At 42.0% G+C, this 25262-nt stretch overlaps 1 protein-coding gene across 1 annotated transcript; it reads left to right on the forward strand.

The window, feature by feature from the left end:
• The first annotated feature begins 1139 nt into the window (after positions 1–1139).
• LOC132403562 (zinc finger protein 271-like) lies at positions 1140–8324 on the forward strand. The gene is made up of 2 exons (XM_059986951.1): positions 1140–1198; positions 3435–8324. The coding sequence occupies exon 2, from the start codon at positions 3793–3795 to the stop codon at positions 5062–5064; it is 1272 nt and encodes a 423-aa protein (XP_059842934.1). The 5' UTR covers positions 1140–1198; positions 3435–3792; the 3' UTR covers positions 5065–8324.
• Positions 8325–25262: the final 16938 nt, after the last annotated feature.

Raw genomic sequence — 25262 nt, forward strand, 5'->3', positions numbered from 1 at the left:
GGAGGTGTTGTGGATAGTCTGGTGGGTTGTCAGAGGTTACAGCGTACCATTTATAGGATGCAGAACTGGGCTGAGAAGTGGCAGATGGAGTTCAACCAAGATAAGTGTGAAGTGGTTCATTTCAGTATGTCAAATTTTAAGCAAAATATAGTATCAATGGTAAGACTCTTAGCAGTGTGGAGGACAAGTAAGATCTTGGGGTCCGTGTCCATTGGACACTCAAAGCTGCTGCACAAGTTGACAGTGTTATTAAGAAGGCATATGGTGTGTTGGCCTTCATCAACCATGGTACTGAGTTTAAAAACCAGGAAGTAATGTTCCAGCTATATAAGACCTTAGTTAGACTCCACATGGGGTACTGTGTTCAGTTCTGGTCACCTCACTGCAGGAAGGATTTGGATACTAAGAGAGAGTGCAAAGGACATTTACAAGGATCTTGCCTGGATTGGAGAGCATACCTTATGAGAATAGGTTGAGTGAACTTGGCCTTTTCTCCTTGGAGCAAAGGAAGATGAGAGGTGACCTAACAGAGGTGTATAGGATGATGAGAGGCATTGATTGTGTGGATAGCCAGAGGCTTTTCTCCAGGGTTGAAATAGCTAACAGGAGGGGCGTAGTTTTAAGGTTCTTGGAAGCAAGTACAAGGGGGATGTCAAAGAAAAGTCTTTCATACAGAGTGGAGGGTGTGTGGAATGCACTGCCAGCAAAGGTGGTAGAGGCAGATGCAATAGGGTCTTTTAAGAAACTCTTAGATAGGTACATGAGCTTAGGGAAATAGAGGGCTATGCGATAGGGAAATTCTAGGCAGTTTCTAGAATAGGTTACATGGTCGGAACAACATTGTGGGCCGAAGGGCCTGTAATGCCCTGTAGGTTTCTATGTTTCCTTGTTTCCATGTTATGGGACTGAAGTTTAATATTGTGGATCTAAAACAGATAAAGGAATTAAGGACCCGAAAAAATATTTATTGACCTGCGTGTGTATTTTCCCAGACTGCAAAAACTGTTTTATTGGCACGTGGCGTGGAAGAGGTACTTAGATATTCCTACAATGGCACCCTGATTACCCAGAAACCTCCGCGCAATAGAAGTCGCCGTTAGTGACCCTGTGATCAAATGCGCAGGCGTAAGGGTCACAGACAATTCCGGAAATCGCGCGTGCGCTCAGTGGACGAAATATTCTGGAGGATTGGCAGCAGGTAGGAGTGGGGCACTGGGCAGGGCTTTCAATAGCATAGGGTCTGAGAAACAATTGTGGTGAGCTCCGGACACACTGTGGTCCCGCACAGGTCCGGTCTTTTGCCCCTCCATCAACCCCACGATCCGTTCCCTGGGGCCCTGAGGGGCTTTCGGCTGATGAGCGAAGGCGGCGGAAAATGGGAGCGGATGGATCTCTAGGATGAAAATTATCTTAAAATTGCTCATCTGTTCTTTCCTGGTTCAGCTCAGTGTATTCGGATATATATTCACAAACAAAAGGGGACGACACACGTGTTTAAAGCCACAATAAAACACTTTATTAGAACTAGCGCAAATGCAATAGAAAGGTAGAAACAAATCTCTACAGCACTCAGACAGACAGACATACTTTATTGATCCCGAGGGAAAGTGGGTTTCGTTACAGCCGCACCAACCAAGAATAGTGTAGAAATATAATAATATAAAACCATAAATAATTGAACAACACACACAAAATGCTGGTGGAACACAGCAGGCCAGGCAGCACCTATAAGGAGAAGCACTGTCGACATTTTGGGCTGAGGCCCTTTGTCAGGACTAACTGAAAGGAAAGATACTAAGAGATTTGAAAGTAGTAGGGGGGGAGAGGGAAATGCGAAATGATAGGAGAAGACAGGAGGGGGTGGGATGAAGCTAAGAGCTGGAAAGGTGATTGGCGAAAGTGATACAGAGCTGGAGAAGGGAAAGGATCATGGGACGGGAGGGCTTGGGAGAAAAAAAGGTGGGGGAGCACCAGAGGGAGATGGAGAATAGGCAGGGTGCTGGGCAGAGAGAGAAAAAAAAACGAACATATAAATATGTCAGGGATGGGGTAAGAAGGAGAGGAGAGGCATTAACGGAAGTTAGAGAAGTCAATGTTCATGCCATCAGGTTGGAGGCTACCCAGCTGGTATATAAGGTGTTGTTCCTCCAACCTGAGTGTGGCTTCATCATGACAGTAGAGGAGGCCATGGATAGACATATCAGAATGGGAATGGGACGTGGAATTAAAATGTGTGGCCACTGGGAGATCCTGCTTTCTCTGGCGGACCGAGCGTAGGTGTTCAGCGAAACGGTCTCCCAGTCTGCGTCGGGTCTCACCAATATATAAAAGGCCACACCGGGAGCACCGGATGCAGTATACCACACCAGCCAACTCACAGGTGAAGTGTCACCTCACCTGGAAGGACTGTCTGGGGCCCTGAATGGTGGTGAGGGAGGAAGTGTAAGGGCAGGTGTAGCACTTGTTCCGCTTACAAGGATAAGTGCCAGGAGGGAGATCAGTGGGAATAATTAAATAATAATAAGTTAATCATGCCAAGTGGAAATAAGTCGAGGACTATTGGCTCAGGGTGTCTGACACTCCGAGGGAGGAGTTGTAAAGTTTGATGGCCACAGGCAGGAATGACTTCCTGTGACGCTCAGTGTTACATCTCGGTGGAATGAGTCTCTGGCTGAATGTACTCCTGTGCCTAACCAGTACATTATGGAGTGAATGGGAGTCATTGTCCAAGATGGAATGCAACTTTTCAGACACCACCGTCAGAGAGTCCAGTTCCACCCCCACTCTTACGGCATGAAAACTGTGCAGCACTAAATTAATATTTTATAAAAGAAAGTTCCAGCTATGCAGCAACGAAGGCTATCTGCCTGAAAGCATTTTGGTTACTGCGTGGCTGTGCACCACTGCAGCTTAGAGGGAACATTGAATAATACTAATATAACCATATAACAATTACAGCACGGAAACAGGCCATCTCGGCCCTTCTAGTCCGTGCCGAACGTGTACTCTCACGTAGTCTCACTGGACCGCACTCAGCCCATAACCCTCCATTCCTTTCCTGTCCATATACCTATCCAATTTTACTTTAAATGACAATACCGAACCTGCCTCTACCACTTCTAGAAGCTCGTTCCACACAGCTACCACTCTCTGGGTAAAGAAATTCCCCTTCGTGTTACCCTTAAACCTTTGCTTTTGAGAGAGTCAGACTGAGCTGTCATAGATTGAAGACGTGCAGAGAATGCTAAATCTAATATAGACAGGAAGATTGTCAGAGAATTTAATGGTCATTCCAGATGCCTGAACTGTGTCCAGTTAGAAGATGAGAAGTTGTCCCTCCAACTTGTGTTGAACCTCACTGTAGCAGTGTGATGTCAGAGTTCAACATAGAGTGCCATCCTTCACCTATTGATGTCTTTTGTAATTTTTTTTAGGGATTGCAAATTTGTGAACAGGAATCTCAGACACAACAACACATCAGTTTTGCTGTGTCAACGCAGATATTTAAGGAGTGACCACATATTTCCTTTGTAACACCAAAATATTCATTGTTGATCGTAGCAGATGAAGTATCTCATTCCAGCTGGAAATGTGCTTTGTGCCTGAAATGAAGATTCCTGTTGTAACTAAATGAAATCCACTGGAACGGGAGTGCTGAGATCACACCAGATTTATTCACTGGGCAAGGGATTCACTACGTCTTACATTTGGCTTTCTGAATTCCCAGAGAATTGATAGAGAACTGCGAGCTGGGATTCACTCACTCACCTACAGACACACCCTCGAGTTCACATGGAGGAGAGGCTGTTCACCTGTTCTGTGTGTAGGAAGGGGTTCACTCAGTCAGTTGACCTACTGGCTCACCAGCACATTCACACTGGTGAGACACTGTTTACCTGTTCAGATAGTGGGATGGGATTCACTCAGTCATCCGACGTGCAGAGACACCAGCGCGTTCACACTGGAGGGAGGCCGTTCACCTGTTCTGAATGTGGGAAGGGATTTACTCAGTCATCTCATCTGAAGGTACACCAGCGCATTCACACTGGAGAGAGACCATTCACCTGTTCTGACTGTGGGAAGGGATTTACTCAGTCATCTCATCTGAAGGTACACCAACGCGATCATACCGGGGAGAAGCCATTCACTTGCTCAGACTGTGGGAAGGGATTCACTCAGTCATCTCATGTGAAGGTACATCAGCGAGTTCACACTGGGGAGAAGCCGTTCACCTGTTCGGATTGTGGGAAGGGATTCACTCAGTCGGCTGATCTACTGGCACACCAACGCGTTCACACTGGTGAGAGACCGTTCACCTGCTCCGATTGCGGGAAGGGATTCACTCACTCTTCCAACCTACAGAGACACCAACGAGTTCACACTGAGGAGAGGCCATTCACCTGTTCAGTGTGTGGGAAGGGGTTTACTCGCGCATCCAGTCTACAGACACACCAGTCAGTTCACACTGGGGAGAGGCCATTCACCTGCTCAGACTGTGGGAAGGGATTTACTCGGTCATCTTATTTGAAGGCACACCAGTCAGTTCACACTGGGGAGAGGCCATTCACCTGCTCAGACTGTGGGAAGGGATTCACTCGGTCATCTGATCTGAAGGTTCATCAGCGATTTCACACTGGTGAGAGGCCATTCACCTGCTCAGATTGTGAAAAAGGATTTACTCGATCATCTGACCTACTGGCACACCTGCGAGTTCACACTGGGGAGAGGCCGTTCACCTGTTCTGTGTGTGGGAAGGGATTCACTCAATCATCTGATCTGAAAATACATCAGCGAGTTCACACTGAAGAGAGACCATTCACCTGCTCCAATTGTGGGAAAGGATTTACTCGATCATATGACCTACTGGCACATCAGCGAGTTCACACTGGGGAGAGGCCATTCACCTGTTCTGTATGTGGGAAGGGATTCACTCGGTCATCTGGCCTACAGACACACCAGTCAGTTCACAGTGGGGAGAAACCGTTCACCTGCTCAGTCTGTGGGGAAGGATTTACCCAGTTATCTCATCTGAAGGTACACCAGAGAGTTCACACTGGGGATTGAACATTCACCTGCACAGACTGAGGGAAGGGTTGCACTTGGTGTTCTCAACTGATGGTTCATCAATGGGGAGAGGCCATTCACCTACTCAGCATGAAGAATGGGATTTACTTGGTCATCTGACCTACAGACACACCAGTCAATTCACAGTAGGGAGAGGCCATTCACCTGCTCGGACTATGGGGAGGGATTTATTTAGTCATCTCATGTGAAGGTACATCAACAAGTTTGCACTGGGGAGAAGTTGTTCATCTGCTCAGATTGTACGGAGGTATTCACTCAAGTCATCTCATCTGTAAGTACATCAGCGAGTTTGCACTGGGATGAGGCCATTCACCTGCTCAGACTTCGGGAAGGAATTCACTTAATCCACTGACCTATTGGCACACAGTGAGTTTGCACTGTGGAAAGACCATCTTGCTGTTCTGATTGTGGGAAGGGACTCACTTTGTCATCTCAATTGAAGGCACATCAGTGATTTCACTAGGCATTTACCTGCTCTGAATGTGGGGGGGGATTTACTCAGTCATCCAAGCTTGTGGTGCACAAGCCTCTAATGGCTGTACAATATATAATTCTGGAGATTTCTTTGAACTGCATTAATTAAGTGCATTCTCATTGGTTAATTTTTGCTGCAGTGTTGGCTAAGTACTTTCTAATTATTATTTATAGAACCGAATGGATTTTTTAAATCTTTGGGTATAGAAATAGTTGTTTTATGTTAGGTGCCGTCTTTAGTTTCTCTCTCTTCAAGTTGTAGACCCCTGTTACTGTTCTGTTCCTGTTTGATCAACTTTGAATAAAATGATCATGAAGCAACGAGTTTTATGCCTCATTCTTGACTTCTAAAAGAACCTCAGATTTAAACACCAAAATCCCTCAATTTTGATAAGATTATTGAAATATACCATCGATGTTGAAGCTAATGAAACATAGCTCGTAGAAGATATTATGAAAGTCTGCGATAGGACCCAGGTAATGGCTTCTGTGGGTTCAATATAAGACTGGGTGGTCACTTGGATTGAATGTGTGAGCAAGTGAAAGAGTTTGCTAGATGAATAAGGTTAGGGTTAGGGTTTAATGTCACATCTCCCCCCTCTCCCAGTTTCATCTACCATCTTGTATGTCTTCCTTACCTTGACTCTAGCCCTAACTCTACAGAAGTGGAATAAACTACAAAAACAGCATGATAGAGACAGTAAAAAAAAATGTCTAAAGTGCAAATCTTTGCTTCAACTGAACGAGTGAAAGAACAAGACAATAATTCAGTCGAAGTCACACATACAAGATGTTGGAGGAACTTGTGTGTGTTATTTGGCATCTCTAACACTTGCAGAATTTCTTGTGTTTTTAATTTACTCAATGTACTTTGCTCAGAGCTCAGAAGCAAACAAACAATGTCAGAAAATGCAGGGGTGACTTCCAGTGGGCAGTTCTGCTGATGACGCTGCTGGGTCACGACTACTGGTGTTCCACCCACAGAAGCACCTACATCTCAAGCTCCACTTTAACAGTCTCCCTATTCAGCGCCACCATGCCAACTCTGGAGAATTACATCAAACAGTCATGGAGACAGCAACACCATCCTAATTCCTGAGAATTATAAACATGAGAAAATCTGCAGATGCTGCAAATCCAAAGCAACACAAACAAAATGCTGGAGGAATGCAGCAGGCCAGGCAGCATCTATGGAAAAGAATAAATAGTTAACATTTTGGGCTGAGACCCTTCATCAGGACTGGAAAGAAAGAGAAGTCAGAGTTAAGGGGAGGGGAGGAAGAAGTACACGGTGGTAGGTGAAACTGGGAGGGGGAGGGGTGATGTGAAAGAGCTGGGAAGTTGATTGGTGAAAGAAATAAAGGGATGGAGGAGGGGGAATAGATCAGCAATGGTGAAATGGCAGAGTAGACTCAATGGGGGGCAAAATGGCTTAATTCTGCTCTTCTACCTTATGGTCTTGTGGAATGGGAATAGTGAAGGAGAGGGGGACAATTACTGGAAGTTCAAGAAATTGATATTCATGCCATCAGGTTGACAGCTACCCAGACAGAATATAAGTTGCTCCTTTAATCTGAGTGTGCCCTCATTGCAGCAGTAAAAGAAGCCATGGAATGACATGTTGTAATGGGAATGGTAAGTAGTATAGAAATGGGTGATCACTGAGAGATCCAGCTTTTCGAGGTGGATTGAGTGGAGGTGCTTGATGAAGTGGTCTCCCTATTCACATCGGGCCTCACTGATATACAGGAGGCAATACCGGAAGCTCTGGATACAGTAGGTGACCCCAACAGACTCGCAAGCCAAGTGTTGCCTCAACTGGAAGGACTGTTTGCAGCCCTGGATGATAGTGAGGGATGAGGTATAAGGATAAGTGCTCCATTTGCAGTATGTGGGAAGTCAGGGAGAGCACAATTGTCCCTGATGACTACACCTGTAAAAGGTGCATCCAGCTGCAGCTCCTGACAAACCATGTAAGGGAGCTGGAGCTGGATGAACTTCGGATCATTTGGGAGGCAGAGGCAGGAATAAACAGGTGTTACAGGGAGAAAGTCACCGCTAAGAGTCAGGAGACAGGTAGCTGGGTGACTGTCAGGAGAGGGAAGGGGATTATACAGAATGAACAGAGCACCCCTGTGGCCGTTCCCATCAATAATAAGTATACCATTTTGGATACTGTTGGTGGGGATGACCTACCAGGCACAAGTTGCAGTGGCTCTGGCACTGAGACTGGACCCTCAGCTCAGAAGGGAAGGAGGGAAAAGAGAAGAGCAGTAGTGATAGGGGATTCGATAGTTAGGGGGACAGATAGGAGGATCTGTGGAAGAGATTGAGAATCCCGGATGGTCTGCTGCCTCCCTGGTCCCAGGGTCTGCGATATCTCAGATTGAGTTCTCAGTATTCTCAAGAGGGCGGGTGAGCAGCCGGATGTCGTGGTCCATATAGGGACCAATGACGTGCGTAGGAAGAGTGAGGAGGTCCTGAAAGGTGAGTTTAGGGAGTTAGGCACCAAGTTAAAGGACAGGACCTCCAGGATAGCAATCTCAGGATTGCTACCAGTGCCACGTGCAGGCGGGTTTAGAAATAGTAAGGTAGCACAGATCAACATTTGGCTGAAGACATGATGCAGGAGGGAGGGCTTCAGATTTATAGATAATTGGGCAGTTTTCCAGGGAAGGTGGGATGTTCTGGTGGGATGATTTACATCTGAACTGGAGGGGGACAACTATTCTTGCAGGTAGGTTTGCTAGAGAGGGTCCAGTGGATTTAAACTAGGTACTGGGGGGGGGGGGGGGAGGGGAACCAGAGTGTAGGAACAGATGTATGGGAGAAGGAAGAAAAAGAAGATAGTAAAGTTGTTTGCACCATTAGTGATAAACAGAGTAAGAGGTGGAGAACTTCTTAAATGCAGTTATTTTAATGCTAGGAGCATTGTAAGAAAGGTGGATGAGCTTAGAGCATGAATTGATACCTGGAAATATGATGTTGTAGCTATTAGTGAAACATGATTGTAGGAGGGGTGTGATTGGCAACTAAATATTCCTGTTTTTCGTTAATTCAGGTGTGATAGAATCGGAGGGACAAGAGAGGGAGGTATTGCATTGCTTGTCAGAGAAAATATTACAGTGATGCTCTGGTAGGATAGATTAGAGGGCTCGTCTAGGGAGGCTATTTGGATGGAATTGAGGAATGGGAAAGGTGTAGTAACACTTATAGGGGTGTATTATAGACCACCTAATGGGGAGCATGAATTGGAGGAATAAATTTGTAAGGAGATAGCAGATATTTGTAGTAAGCACAGGGTTGTGATTGTGGGAGATTTTAATTTTCCACACATAGACTGGGAAGCCCATACTGTAAAAGGGCTGGATGGTTTGAAGTTTGTAAAATGTGTGCAGGATAGTTTTTTGCAGCAATACATTGAGGTACCAACTAGAGAAGGGGCAGTGTTGGATCTCCTGTTAGGGAATGAGGTAGGTCAGGGGATGGAGGTGTGTGTTGGGGAGCTCTTTGGGTCAAGTGATCACAATGCCATTAGTTTCAATATAATTATGGAGAAGGATAGGACTAGACCCAGGGTTGAGGTTTTTGATTGTAAAAAGGCTAACTTTGAGGAGATGCAAAAGGATTTAGAAGGAGTGGATTGGGACAATTTGTTTTATGGGAAGGATGTAATAGAGAAATGGAGGTCATTTAAAGGAGAAATTTTGAGGGTACAGAATCTTTATGTTCCTGTTAGGTTGAAAGGAAAGGTTAAAAGTTTGAGAGAGCCATGGATTTCAAGGGATATTGGAAACTTGGTTCAGAAAAAGAGAGATATCTACAATAAATATAGGCAGCATGGAGTAAATGAGGTGCTTGAGCAATATAAAGAATGTAAAAAGAATCTTAAGAAAGAAATTAGAAAAGCTAAAAGAAGATACGAGGTTGCTTTGGCAAATAAGGTGAAAATAAATCCAAAGGGTTTTTACAGTTATATTAATAGCAAAAGGATAGTGAGGGATAAAATTGGGTCCTTAGAGAATCAGAGTGGACAGCTATGTGTGGAGCCAAAAGAGATGGGGGAGATTTTGAACAATTTCTTTTCTTCGGTATTCACTAAGGAGAAGGATATTGAATTGTGTAAGTCAAGGGAAACAAGTAGGGAAGTTATGGAAACTGATGATTAAAGAGGAGGAAGTACTTGCGCTTTTAAGGAATATATAAGTGGATAAATCTCCAGGTCCTGACAGGATATTCCCTAGGATCTTGAGGGAAGTTAATGTAGAAGTAGCAGGGGCCCTGACAGAAATATTTCAAATATCGTTAGAAATGGGGTTGGTGCTGGAGGATTGGTGTATTGCTCATGTTGTTCCATTGTTTAAAAAGGGTTCTAAGAGTAAACCCAGTAATTAGCGGCCTGTAAGTTTGTCGTCAGCGGTGGGTAAATTAATGGAAAGTACTGTTAGAGATGGTATATGTAATTATCTGGAGATACAGGGTCGGATGAGGAACAATCAAAATGGAAGATCATGTTTGACAAATCTTATTGAATTTTTTTAAGAGGTTACTAGGAAAGTTGACGAGGGTAAAGCAGTGGATGTTGTCTATATGGACTTCAGGAAGGCCTTTGACAAGGTTCCACATGGAAGGTTAGTTAGGAAGGTTCAATCGGGAGACTAAATGGAGTAGGACGCATTTTTGGCTCTGCACCGATCCTTTTTCAATATACTAATCTCCCCTTTATTATATGTATCAAAGTGTCTTTAACATCTTTATATGTTTCAAATTTGAAGTTTAATTGACGGAAGTGACCTCCAGTATAAGAAAGGCATTAGCCGAAGGCAAAGAAACCAGTAATGGAAACGGGAAGAAAGAAGACCAACCAACAAAGCCTCAAATTACTTTACAAGCTATTTCGAACTTACTGGATCAAAGATTTGCTGTATTGGAGGAAAAACTGGTTGAAAAACTTGATAAAAGATTTGCTGCATTGGAGATAATGCTGAAGGAGAATAAAAGCAAATTGAAAGCACTCGAACACAATACAATGTCGGCAAATTACCGAGCTTACTGAAGCTGGGAAACAGAGGGATTCCAGAATGAACTCTTTTGAAAAGAAATTAAATTCGACTACTCGCACACTGGAGCAGTATAAAGCTAAGGTTATTGATTTGGAGAGTCGCAGTCACAGACAGAATTTGTGAATAATAGGTCTCAATGAAGACATCGAGACTGGGTACCTTACTGAATTTTTCTCTAAATTCTTGATGTTTTCGGATCGGAGGTTTTTAATTCACCCCCGATGCTCGATAGAGCGCACAGATCGTTAAAATCTAAACCATCGAAAGAGTTAAAACCATGTCATGTTATTCTGCGGTTTCACTATGTGAGTACGAAGGAGCGCTTAATTCGAATTGCTCGTTGTAAAGGAATTATTGAATATTAGAATCTCAAGTTTCGTTTGGTTCAAGATTATTGCCCCGAGGTAATGCAAGAAAGAGTGCGTTTTAAAGAAGTCATGTCACAATGTTATCAAAGGAATCTTCGACGGGCTCTGCTGCATCCCGCCCGCTTAAGAGTGGTCTTACCCGATAAATCATTTAAATGGTTCAAATCAGTGGAAGACGCAAAACAATTTCTCGAAGAGAGCTGGGATGTTTAATTAATCTTCCATTTCTATATATCTGCATACATCGGGTTTGTTAGTTAATAATTACTTATAGAGTCGGACATTTTAAGTTAGTGAAACCGTGTCCTTGGGCTGATGTTTTGGATATTTTGGGCTCATGTCTGTTTTATATTAAAGATCTCTTCCTTTTCCTTTATTATTTTACTCTTCTATTTTTAATTGTTCATTTTAGAAAATTATTAAGACTTTTACATGGTGATTAAATACTATGAAGAATGTACTCTGTTTTATTTTTAAGACCTTGTTTTTTAAAATGGTCTACAATGATTTTTTTTTCACTTAATCTGTGTTTGGCATTCTTTTCATAATATTTTGGCTATGGGGAGTTTTCTTTCTTTTAAAATTTGGAGACTTGCTATCAAGAGAGATGGGGGTTGGGCGGGTCTTAGATAGCTTCTTGGCTGCCTACTTGCCGGGTTTCTTGGCTTTGGGGAGGGGACAGGGTTTTCTGTTACTCTAGTTTTTTTTTCATTTGGGCTGCCTTGAAACTACAGAAATGTCTCTATTGTCGTAACTTCCAGTTCCTCTTTAAACTTTTTTCCTCTTCCTGGTTCATGAGTTTCCTATGCAACTGGGTTAACCCTTTACATACCATGTGGTTTATTTAAGGAAAGTGGATAAGATTAATTTTGTTTCATGGAACACAAATGGTTTGAATTATCCAATTAAACGGAAGAAGATTTTAAAGGTTTTTCATAGATTAAATGCTCAGATTATATTTGTGCAAGAGACTCGTGAGGAAGGAGGATAATCCGTTTTTTTAGGTTTTGGAAAGGACTCTAATTCACTCTAATTCTTCGACCAAAGTGAAGGGTGTTTCCATTTTTATAGACCCTTCGATCTCATTCATTCATTATGACATAATTTCAGATCCATATGGTAGATTGCTATTAATTACTGGTTTACTTTGTAACCAAAAAGTAGTTTTGGCTAATGTTTATGCACCTAATACAGACTATTCTGAATTTTTTAGGCAGCTATTTATATCTTTTCCTAATTTAAATGAATATAGGTTAATAATGGGAGGAGATTTTAATTGTTGTTTGAACCCTACATTGGATAGATCTGCACCCAATCAGGTACCTCCAAATAAATCTGCAACTTTTATTAATTCCTTCTTAGCTGACATGGGAATTTTAGAAATTTGGAGTTTCTACATCCCAATGATAAAGAATTCTCCTTTTTTCCCATGTTTATCACAATTACTCTAGAATCGATTACTTTTTTTTATTGACTCTCATTTAGTTTCGTCTGTCACTACCTGTGAGTATGATGCAATCGTCATTTCTGACCATGCACCTCTGAAATTATCAATTAAATTTAATGATGTAACTTCTAATACTAGACAATGGTGGTTCAACTCTATTTTGTTTCAGGATTTAAATTTTGTTAATTTTATTAAAGAACAGATTGCATTTTTCTTTTTGTCTAATTCAACCAAAGAAATTTCCAGTGGGATATTATGGGATACCTTTAAAGCATATATCCGTGGACAAATTATTTCATATTCTGCTGGATTGAAAAAAATGAATTAATAATGAGATATGTGCATTGGCTGATAAGATTAAAGATATTGATAAAAATATTCTATTGCTCCCAATTTGGAGGTTTATAAAGAGAGAGTTGAACTTCAGATGCAACATAGTTTGTTATTAACATTGCCGATTGAAAACCAATTACTTAAATCTAGGAGTCAATTCTATATACATGGTGATAAATTGAATAAATTGTTGGCTAATCAATTGAAAGCAGCTTTGGCGAAACATCAGATTAATAAAGTGCGTAGACGGGATGGTGTCTTGACGGTTAATCATGATGAAGTTATAAAATCTTTTCAAGAATTTTATACTAATTTATATCAATCAGTATTTCCTGATGGTACTACTATAATGAATGAATTTTTAAGGAAACTAAATTTTCTGGAATTACCAGTTGATGAACGTTTAGTATTAGATGCACCCATTACTGAAGTGGAAATAAAGAAGGCAATTTTTTCGATAAACTCAGGTAAAGCACCCGGTCCAGATGGTTATATAGCTGAAATTTTTAAAACCTTTTCAGATTTACACTCTCCGTGGTTATGTAAAGTTTTTAAAGATGCTTTATTAGTAGGTAAATTACCACAATTCTTTTATGAAGCATCAATTTCCTTAATTCCTAAAAAAGATAAAGATCCCATTGAATGTACATCATATAGGCCTATATCTTTGTTGAATGTGGATACTAAAATCTTTTCCAAAATATTAGCAATTAGATTAGAGAAGGTATTGCCTCAGATTATTTCTGAGGATCAGACAGGATTTATTAAAAATCATTATTCACATTTTAACATTAGGAGGTTAATGAACATTATATACACTACTTCATCTAATACTTCAGAATGTGTTATTTCGCTTGATGCTGAGAAGGTGTTTGATAGACTTGAATGGGAATATTTATTTTATATACTTGAGAAATTTAATTTCAGTTCAAAATTTATATCTTGGATTAAACTGTTATACACCCTTGGCTGCCGTATTTACTAATAATCAGCGATCCTCTTTTTTTAGGCTTTTTCGAGGTACTAGACAGGGCTGACCTTTAAGTTCTTTATTATTTAATATTGCCCTGGAGCCCTTGGCAATTGCTATTTGTGATTCATCTAATATATTTGGCATTATTCGTGGGAACGGGACACATAAAATATCATTATATGCAGATGACCTGTTATTATATATTTCTAACCCAGAGAAATCCATTCCTGTGGTAATAACTCTACTTGCCCAGTTTAGTAGTTTTTCTGGGTATAAATTGAATCTTGATAAGAGTGTGCTTTTCCCATTAAATATGCAAATCCCTGTTTATAGACAATCACCATTTAGATTGGCTACTGATTATTTTATTTATTTGGGGGTTAAAATTACTAAGAAGTATAAGGATATATTTAAAGTTAATTTTTTACCTTTAATTGATCATGTTAAACAACTGTTTACTAAATGGTCCCCATTGGTAGAATTAATGCTATTAAGATGTTTATTTTACCTAAATTTCTGTATCTGTTTCAGGCAGTATCAATTTTTATTCCTAAATCTTTTTTTGATACTATCGATTCTAAAATTTCTTCATATAAGTGGCAATATAGAAATCCCAGGTTAAGTAAGAAATATTTACAGAAATCAAAAAAGGAAGGTGGTTTGTTAAAATTGTACAAGGCATTGGTAGGGCCAAATTTGGAGTATTGTGTACAGTTCTGGTGGCTGAATTATAGGAAAGATGTTAACAAAATAAGAGAGTACAGAGAAGATTTACTTGAAAGTTACCTGGGTTTCAGCACCTAAGTTACAGAGAAAGGTTGAACAAGTTAGGTCTTTACTCTTTGGAGTGTAGAAGGTTGAGGGGGGACTTGATAGAGGTATTTAAAATTATGAGGGGGATAGATAGAGTTGACGTGGATAGGCTTTTTTCATGGAGAGTAGGGGAGATTCAAACAAGAGGACATGAGAGGAAGGGGGCAAAAGTTTAGGGGTAACAGGAGGGGGAACTTCTTTACTCAGAGAGTGGTAGCTGTGTGGAACAAACTTCCAGTAGAAGTGGTAGAGGCAAGTTCGATATTGTCATTTAAAGTAAAATTGGATAGGTATATGGACAGGAAAGGAATGGAGGGTTATGGGCTGAGTGCAAGTCGGTGGGACTAGGTGAGAGTAAGCATTCGGCATGAACTAGAAGGGCCGAGATGACCTGTTTCCGTGCTGTAATTGTTAATATGGTTATATGGTTATAAGTATCAGGAGGGAGATCAATGGGGAGAGAGAAGTGGACAAGGAAGTCGTGTAGGGAGTGATCCCTGTGGAAAGTAGTGGGGGAGGTAAGATGTGCTTGGTGGGAACCTGTTGAAGATGGCAGAAGTTATGGAGGATTATAGAAGCATAGAACACTACAGCACAGTACAGGCCCTTCAGCCCTCCATGTTGTGCTAAACCATATAATCCTTAAAAAAAGTACTAAACCCACACTACCCCATAACCCTCTATTTTTCTTTCATCCGTGTGCCTGTCCAAGAGGCTCTTAAATAATGTTTTAGCCTCCGCCACCATCCCTGGCAAGTCATTCCAGGCACTCTCAGCCCTCTGTGTAAAAAAACTTACTCCTGATGTCTCCCCTAAACTTCCCTTCCTTAATTTTGTACATATGCCCTCTGGTGTTTGCTATTGGTGCCCTGGGAAACAGGTACTGACTATCCACCCTATCCATGCCTCTCATAATCTTGTAGACCTCTATCAAGTCCCCTCTTATTCTTCTGCGCTCCAAAGAGAAAAGTCCCAGCTCTGCTAACCTTGCTTCATGTGACTTGTTCTCCAAACCAGGCAACATCCTGGTAAATCTCCTCTGCACCCTCTCCATAGCTTCCACATCCTTCCTATAATGAGGTGACCAGAATTGAACACAATATTCTAAGTGCGGTCTCACCAGTGATTTGTAGAGTTGCAACATGACCTCTCTACTCTTGAACTCAATCCACCTGTTAATGAAGCCTAGCGTCCCATAGGCCTTCTTAACTACCCTATCAATCTGTGCAGCGACCTTGAGGGATGTAAGGATTTGAATCCCGAAGTCCCTTTGTTCATCCACACTCTTAAGTAACTGACCATTAATCCTGTACTCAGTCTTCTGGTTTGTTCTTCCAAAATGCATCACCTCACACTTGTCCGGATTGAACTCCATCTGCCATTTTTCTGCCCAACTCTGCAGCCTGTCTATATCCTCTTGTAACCTTTGACAACCTACAACTCCTCCAATCTTCGTGTCATCCGCAAACTTACTCACCCATCCTTCTGCCTCTACATCCAGGTCATTTATAAAAATCACAATAGCAGGGGTCCCAGGACAGATCCCTGCGGCACTCCCACTAGTCACCGACCTCCAGCCAGAATATTTTCCTTCTTTAACTACCCTCTGCTTTCTTCCTTTAAGCCAATTTTTTTATCCAAACAGCCAAGGTTCCACATGCCTCATGACTTTCTGGATGAGAACCTCATGAGGGACCTTGTCAAACGCTTTGCTAAAGTCCATGTAGACCACATCCACTGCCCTACCCTCATCAATTTCTTTTGTTACCTCTTCAAGAAACTCAGTCAGGCTCGTGAGGCATGATCTTCCCTTCACAAAGCATGTTGACTATCCATGAGTAAACTGTAATTCTCCAAATGCTCATAGATCCTATCCTTAAGAATCCTTTCCAGTAGTTTGCATACCACTGATGTAAGACTCACCAGTCTATAGCTCCCAGGTTTCTCCCTATTACCTTTTTTAAACAAGGGAACTACATCTGCCATTCTCCAGTCCTCCAGCATTTCCCCTGCAGCCAAAGAGGATTCAAAGATCATAGCAATCTCTTCTCTCAATTCTCTCTTCTGCAATCTCTTCTCTCAATTCCCACAACAACCTGGGGTGTATCATATCCGGCCCTGGGGATTTATCAATCTTAATCAACTATCAATTTATTTTATCAATTATCAATTTATCAATCTTAACAATTTTAAGAAGATCCAGCACTACTTCTTCCTTAATCTCCACATTGTCCAGCACACAGGCCCGCTCTACTTCGACCTCATCCTGATCAAGATCCTTTTCACTTGTGAATACTGAAACAAAGTATTCATTTAGGACCTCCCCAAACTCCTCCGCCTCCAAGCACACGTTGCCCTCTTTATCCTTTAGCGGTCCCACCTTCGTTCTCATCATCCTACTCTTCACATACGCATAGAACGCCTTGGGGTTCTCCTTAATCCTACATGCCAAGGCCTTCTCATGCCCCCTTCAAGCTCTTATAAGTCCTTTCTTTAGCTCCTTCCTGGCTACCCTATATTTCTCATAAGCCCCTCCTACTTACTGCTACTTTTCTCTAACATATGCTTTTTCCTCTTGACGAGTTGCCTCGCATGTTTCCTCAGCCACAGTTCCCTTTTCCTACCATTTTTTCCTTGCCTTAGTGGGACAAACCTATCCTGAACCCAGCTCAAGTAGTCCCTAAACTTCTCCCACATTACGTCTGTGCTTTCCCCTTTGAACATCTGTTTCCAATTTACTCTTGCTAGTTCCTGCCTCATCCCTTCAAAGTTAGCCTTTCCCCAGTTAAGCACTTTACCATTTCATCTGATTTTATCCCTTTCCATAGCTATGCTGAAGCTAAGGGAGTTGTGGTCACTCTCACCAAAATGTTCCCCCACCAAGAGGTCTGTCACTTGACCCAGAATGACCCAGTTCATTCCCAGAACTAGATCCAGTATAGCCTCTCTTGTCGGCCGGTCCACATACTGTGTCAGGAATCCGTCTTGAACACACCTGACAAATTCAGCCCCATCTATCCCCCTTGCACTCGGGAGGTGCCAGTCAATATGAGGGAAGTTGAAATCACCAATAACTACTACCCTGTATTTCCTGCACCATTCTAAAATGTGCCTGCTTATCTGCTCCTCGGTGTCCCGAGGGCTATTTGGGGGCCTATAGACTACTCCCAGCACAGTGATTGATCCCTTCCTATTTCTGACTTCCACCCAGACTGACTCTGTGGACAATCCTTCTGCAGCGTCCTCCCTTTCTATAGCTGTGATAATATCCCTGACCAGCAATGCCACTCCCCTCCCTTTTCTACCTCCCATCCTATTCCTTTTAAAACACCAGAACCCCGGGACCTGCATCATCCAATCCTGCCTTTCCTCCAACCAAGTTTCAGTAACAGCCACAACATCGTAGTTCCATGTACTAATCCATACTTTAATTCATCCTCCTTGTTCCTAATACTCCTAGCATTGAAATAGACACATATCAACCCCTTTAACTGGCTACAGTTATGTTCTGTCCCCTGCCTGTCCTTCCTCATCAACTCAACTCTTAGCATCATGCCCTTGTCTTCTACCTTAATCCCTGCATTCAGATTCTGATTCCCACCCCCTGCCAAACTAGTTTAAACCTGCCCCACCAGCTCTATCAAACCTTCCCTCCAGGATATTGGTTTTTCTGGGATTCAAGTGCAACCTGTCCTTTTTGTACAGGTCACACCTGCCCTAAAGGAGGTCCCAATGATCCAGAAATCTGAATCCCTGCCCTCTGCTCCAATCCCTCAGCCACGCATTTATCCTCCACCTCATTCTATTCCTATTCTCATTGTCACATGGCACAGGCAGTAATCCCGAGATTACTACCTTTGAGGTCCTGCTTTTCAACTTCCCTCCTAACTCCCTGTAGTCTTCTTTCAGGACCTCTTCCCTTTTCCTACCTATGTCATTGGTACCAATATGTACCACAACCTCTGTCTGTTCTCCCCCGCCACCACAGGATATCTTGGACACGATCAGAAACATCCCAGACCCTGGCACCTGGGAGGCAAACTACCATCTGAGTTTCTTTCCTGTGTCCACAGAAACGCCTGTCTGAACCCCTGACTATAGAGTCCCCTATTACTACTGCCTTCCTCTTCCTTTCCCTACCCTTCTGAGCCACAGGGCCAGACTCTGTGCCAGAGGTACGGCCACTGTCGCATCCCCCAGGTAGACTGTCCCCCCCCCCCCCCCCAACAGTACTCAACAGGAATACTTATTGTCAAGGAGTACAGCTACAGGGGTACTCTCTAGTACCTGACTCTTCCCCTTCCCTTTCCTGACAGTGACCCATTGCTCTGTCCCCCATGGCCCCGGAGTGACCACCTGTCTATAACTCCTCTCTATCACCTCCTCACTCTACCTGACCAGTCGAAGGTCATTGAGCTGCAGCTCCAGTTCCCTAACACGGTCCCTTAGGAGTTGCATCTCGACACACTGGTGCAGATGTGGCCATCCGGGACGCTGGGGGGACTCCAGGACCTCCCACATCTGACACCGACCACAGAAAACTGGCCTCACACACATACTACCTCCTTCTGCAATCAACAACTGCCTCACCTCGTCCTGTTACCACCAAAGCCTGTGGAGCCAAAGCATTTTCATTCTGCTGCCTCTCACTCCGCTGCCTGCTGGATATGGCTACCTTCTTTTTAAACTGTTCACGCTCAACTGGCTGACACCACGCACCTGCAGTCTGGCCTCTCATCTCCCCCGAGAACTCAAAATATCTTCTGGCTGGAAATCCTTAGGTGCTCTCCCACTGCCTTGTTCCGAATCAAATCAAAATCATAATTCAGATCAAAATCCTAAATTGATTCTCTTTATTAGCTTTTTTCTTAACACTTGCAGTATAATAAATGATTTGTCCTCTTAAAGGCATCCCATATAACAAGGCTAGAAGTCTCCTCCACTGTATTCTCTTCAAAAAAGAGAATAATTTGTCTCTCCAAGAACTTTAAAAAATCCTTGTCAGATAACAAAGTTAGATTAAAATGCCAGTATCTGTTTGAGGAAAACCAGTAAGATTTAAAGATAAAAGCACAGGAGCATGAACAAAGATACCAATCTCTTTATATTTACAAGATCGAACCAGTGGAATCATTTGGATATCAATAAAAAATAATCAATTCTGGAATACGCATGATGAACATACATATTCGGCATGGACTAGAAGGGCCGAGATGGCTTGTTTCTGTGCTGTAATTGTTATATGTTATATGGTCATATAACATGAGAGAAAAACAAATATTCTCTGTCTGCTGGATGTAGAAAGCACCATACATCAACAATACCACATTTCATTAGAAATGAATGAATAAACAAAGCTGATTTATTAAGTGTCGCTGGTTTAGAAGGTGACCGATCTAAAACCGGATCTAACCAGCAATTAAAGTCTCCTGCCATCACCAATGAGTACAAACTCAAATCAGGCAGAAATGGAAAAAAAAAATGCTACAAGAATCCTGGGTCATCTATATTTGGGGCATATACATTAGCAAATACCATTAATTTATTCTCTATTTTCCTTGATACTATAACAAAACACCCATTAGTATCAGAGACTACCTTGCATTGAACAAAGGGAACTTATTATCTATAAAAATTGAAACTTCCTTAGACTTGGCCTGAAAAGAAGAGTGAAAGTGTAATTCTCTCCATCGGCTAAAAAGGTGTGAATTATCAGAGTTATGTACGTGAGTTTCTTGTAAAAAAAATAATTGGGACTTAAAGTTTTTTAATATAGGCAAAAATTTTATTTAGTTTTACAGGGTGATTTAACCCTTTCATATTAAGACTAAGTAAGTTAGTAGTATAATCCATTTTAATACTATTTAAAAGAAAAGTTAGAGGGATAATACCTGAAATGATAAATAAAACTAAACAATAACCTTTGGCCAAGTAACAAGTTTGGCTAAGAATTCAAAACAGCTTCCAGGAAAAAATACCCAACCCCCTCCCCCCTCCCAAAGAGAGAAAGTTGATGCCTACACCTAATGTTAACATCCCCCCCAGAGAACCTACTGGCTTAGCTCCAAATTAATTTCAAGGTTAGAGGTGTTCCAACTTAGTCAAAACAACAGATAAAAAAGAAACACTTAATTCTAATATCAAGAACTCTAGAGAAATAAGTATAATATAAAATAATATGAACGCACAAAGTATTAGCTCATTAAAGTATTATTCTCAAAATAAAGCCTTAAAAGGTTCAAAAAGAGAGTTGACTACAAGGTTTACCAAAGGTAAAATACACAAATATTCATGTAAAAAATAATAAAGAGTCAATTTTCTGACTAAAAATTTCTGAGCCTCTACACTTCAACAGAACCATTCCTTCAAACCATCGCTCAGTGTAATTCTGAGCCGAGCCGGATACTGTAAAGAAAATTTAAAATTTTTGTTGAACAGCTCTGACATGACACTTTTAAACTTAGCATGCTCCCTCATGATCTCTGCTGAGAAGTCCTCGACAATCCTAAACTTCTTGCCATTGTAATTGATCATACCTTTCTGATGGGATTGATGAATTATAAGGTCCTTTGTTTGAAATTCATGAAAACAGATTAATACTGAAAGAGATCTGTTTCCAGGCATTCTATTCCCAGGAACTCTGTGAGCTCAGTCAATTATTGGTGTTGACTTTAAAATATTAGGGAATTGCTGAACCAGAAAATTTGCAAAGAATTCGGTAGGGTAATCACCTTCAGTTAACTTTTCGAGACCAAGAATTCATAAGTTATTTCTTCTGCTTCTATTTTCTAGATCAGTAATCTTCTGTCTTAATTCTTCATTAGCCTTGGATTGTGTTTCATAACGCTTTTGCAGGTCATCCATTTTCTCATCCAGTATTTCTTTATTCTGTTTTATTCATTTATTGTGTTCATTTAAGGTTTTTTGAATAGAATCCAGTTTTATACTTAGTTGTTTAATTTCAGAGCTGAGTTGCTGGAACTCTTCAGAGGATTCTTCTCTGAATTGCTGAAATTCCTCGGAAGCTTATTTTCTGTGTTTTTGCAGCAATTCAATAATAGAATCCAAAGATGTAGAAGGATCTTTTTTAGTACCTTTAGCAGTTCTTGTAGCCATGGTAAGACAAAGTCACGTTCAAAAGTAAGGTTTCAAATCAGGTTGGAAAGTAAGAAAAATAAAGTAAACTAGGTGCATCTGCAAAAAGCTGTTATTCCATCCACAGCCAGCAGGAAAGTCTGGGGTCCCTTTCAAATGCATTGCTGAAATCCATATGCACTACATCTACTGCTCTTCCTTCATCAATGTGTTTAGTCACCTCCTCAAAAAATTCAATCAGGCTCATAAGGCACGACCTGCCCTTGACAGAGCTGACTATTCCTAATCATACTATACCTCTCCAAATATTCATAAATCCTGCCTCTCAGGATCTTCTCCATCAACTTACCAACCACAGAGGTAAGACTCACTGATCTATAATTTCCTGGGTTATCTCTACTCCCTTTCTTGAATAAAGGAACAACATCCCCCACCCTCCAATTGTCTGGAACCTCTCTCGTCCCCATTGATGATGCAAAGATCATCGCCAGAGGCTCAGCAATCTCCTCCCAGAGTAGCCTGGGGCACATCTCATCTGGTCCCGGCGACTTATCCAACTTGATGCTTTCTAAAAGATCCGGCACATCCTTTTTCTTAATATCTACATGCTCAAGCTTTTCACTCTGCTGCAAGTCATCACTACAATCACCAAGACCCTTTTTCATAGTGAATACTGAAGTAAAGTATTCATTAAGTACCTCTGCTATTTCCTTCGGTTCCATACACACTTTTCCACTGTCACCCTTGATAGGTCCTATTCTTTCACGTCTTCTTGCTCTTCACACACTTGTAGAATGCCTTGGGGTTTTCTTTAATTCTGCCCACCAAGGCTTTCTCATGGCCCCTTCTGGCTCTCCCTATTTCCTTCTTAACCTCCTTCCTATTAGCCTTATAATCTTCTAGATCTCTAACATTAGCTAGCTGTCTGAGCATTTTGTAGGCTTTTCTTCTTGACTAGATTTATTACAGCCTTTGTACACCACTGTTCCTTTACCCTACCATAACTTCCCTGTCTCCTTGGAACGTACCTATGGAGAACTCCACACAAATATCCCCTGAACATTTGCCACATTTATAGACAATAGGTACAGAAGTAGACCATTCGGCCCCTCGAGTCTGCACCACCATTCTGAGATCATGGCTGATCATTCACTATCAATACCCAGTCCCTGCCTTGTCCCCATATCCCTTGATTCCCCTATCCATCAGACATCTATCTAGCTCCTTGTTGAAAGCATCCAGAGAATTGGCCTCCACCGTCTTCCGAGGCAGTGCATTCCACATCTCCACAACTCTCTGGGAGAAGAAGTTTTTCCTCAACTCTGTTTTAAATAACTGACCTCTTATTCTCAATCCATGCCCTCTGGTACTGGACTCTCCCAACATCTGGAACATATTTCCTGCCTCAATCCTATCAAATCCCTTAATTATCTTAAACGTTTCAATCAGATCCCCTCTCAATCTCCTCAATTCCAGTGTGTACAAGCCCAATCTCTCCAATCTCTCTGCATAAGACAGCCCTGCCATCCCAGGAATCAACCTAGTGAATCTACGCTGCACTTCCTCAATCGCCAGAATGTCCTTCCTTAAACCTGGAGACCGAAACTGTACACAAAATTCCAGGTGTGGTCTCACCAGGGCCCTGTACAAATGCAAAAGGACATCCTTGCTCTTGTAATAAAGGCCAACATTCCATTTGCCCTCTTCACTGCCTGTTGCACTTGCTCATTCACCTTCATTGACTGATGAACTAGGACTCCTAGGTCTCTTTGCATATCCCCCTTACCTAACTCTACACCGTTCAGACAATACTCTGCCCTCTTGTTCCTGCTTCCAAAGTGGATAACTTCACATTTATTCACATTGAATGACATCTGCCAAGTATCTGCCCACTCACCCAGCCTATCCAAGTCTCCCTGTATTCTCCTAACGTCCTCTTCGCATGTCACACTGCTGCCCAGTTTAGTATCATCAGCAAACTTGCTGATATAGTTTTCAATGCCCTCATCTAAATCATTGACATAAATCGTAAAAAGCTGTGGTCCCAATACAGAGCCCTGTGGTACCCCATTAATCACCTCCAGCCAGTCCGAGAAACACCCATTCACTGCTACCCTTTGCTTTCTATCTGCCAACCAGTTTTCTATCCATGTTGAAACCCTGCCCCCAATGCCATGAGCTCTGATTTTACTCACCAATCTCCTATGTGGCACCTTATCGAATGCCTTCTGAAAATCTAGGTACACAACATCCACTGGCCTACCCTCGTCTAACATCCCTGTTACACCCTCAAAAAACTCCAACAGATTAGTCAAGCATGATTTGCCCTTGGTAAATCCATGCTGGCTCGGCCTAATTCTATTACTGCCATCAAGATGTGCCACTATTTCGTCCTTAATAATGGACTCAAGCATCTTCCCCACGACTGACGTTAGGCTAACAGGGCGATAGTTCTCTGTTTTCTCCTTCCCTCCCTTCTTGAAAAGTGGGATAACATTAATCCTCCAATCCTCAGGAACTGATCCTGAATCTAAGGAACATTGGAAAATTGGAAAATGATTACCAATGCATCCGCTATTTCCTGAGCAACCTCTTTTAGAACCCTCGGATGCAGACCATCTGGACCTGGGGATTTATTAGCCTTCAGTCCTACCAGTCTACTCATCACAGTTTCTTTCCTAATGTCAATCTGTTTCAATTCCTCCGATATCTTATGACCCTGGCCCCTCCATACATCTGGGAGATTGCTTGTGTCCTCCCTGGTGAAGACAGATCTAAAGTACGCATTAAACTCTGTTGCCATTTCCCTGTTTCCCATAACAATTTCTCCCAATTCTTTCTTCAAGGGGCCAACATTGTTCTTAACTATCTTCTTTCTCTTCACATAGCTAAAAAAAGCTTTTGCTATCCCCTTTTATATTCCTGGCTAGACTGAGCTCATACCTGATTTTTTCTCTCTGTATTGCTTTTTTAGTTAAGATCTGCCGTTCCTTAAAACTTTCCCAATCATCTGTATTCCCACTCATCTTAGCCCTGTCATACTTCTTTTTCTTTAATGCTATACAATCTCTGACTTCCTTTGTCAACCACTGTGGCCCCTTCCCCCTCTTTGAATCCTTCCTTCTCATTGGAATGAACTGCTTTTGCATCTTTTGTATTATGCCCAAGAATATCTGCCACTGCTGATCCACTGTCTTTCCTGCCAGGGCATCCACCCATTTAACTTTGGCCAGCTCTTCCCTCATGGCTCCGTAGTCTCCTTTATTTAATTGCAACACTGACGCCTCTGATCTGCCCATATCCCTCTCAAATTGTAGATAAAAACTTATCATGTTATGATCACTACTTCCTAATGGCTCCTTTACTTCAAGATCACTTATCAATTCCTGTTCATTACACATCACCAAGTCCAAAATAGCCTCGTTCCTGGTTGGCTCAAGCACAAGCTGTTCCAAAAATACATCCCTTAGACACTCCACAAACTCCCTATCCTGGGGTCCAGCACCTACCTGATTCTCCCAGTTCACCTGCATGTTGAAATCTCCCATAACGACTGCATTACCTTTAGCACATGCCAATGTTAACTCCCTAATCAACTTGTACCCAATATC

The sequence above is a fragment of the Hypanus sabinus genome, chromosome 13 (assembly GCF_030144855.1).
Source record: "Hypanus sabinus isolate sHypSab1 chromosome 13, sHypSab1.hap1, whole genome shotgun sequence".
Classification (NCBI taxonomy): Eukaryota; Metazoa; Chordata; class Chondrichthyes; order Myliobatiformes; family Dasyatidae; genus Hypanus; species Hypanus sabinus.

Coding starts and splice junctions, on each gene's coding strand:
- LOC132403562 (XM_059986951.1), top strand. CDS start 3,793: ATGGAGGAGAGGCTGTTCACCTGTTCTGTGTGTAGGAAGGGGTTCACT.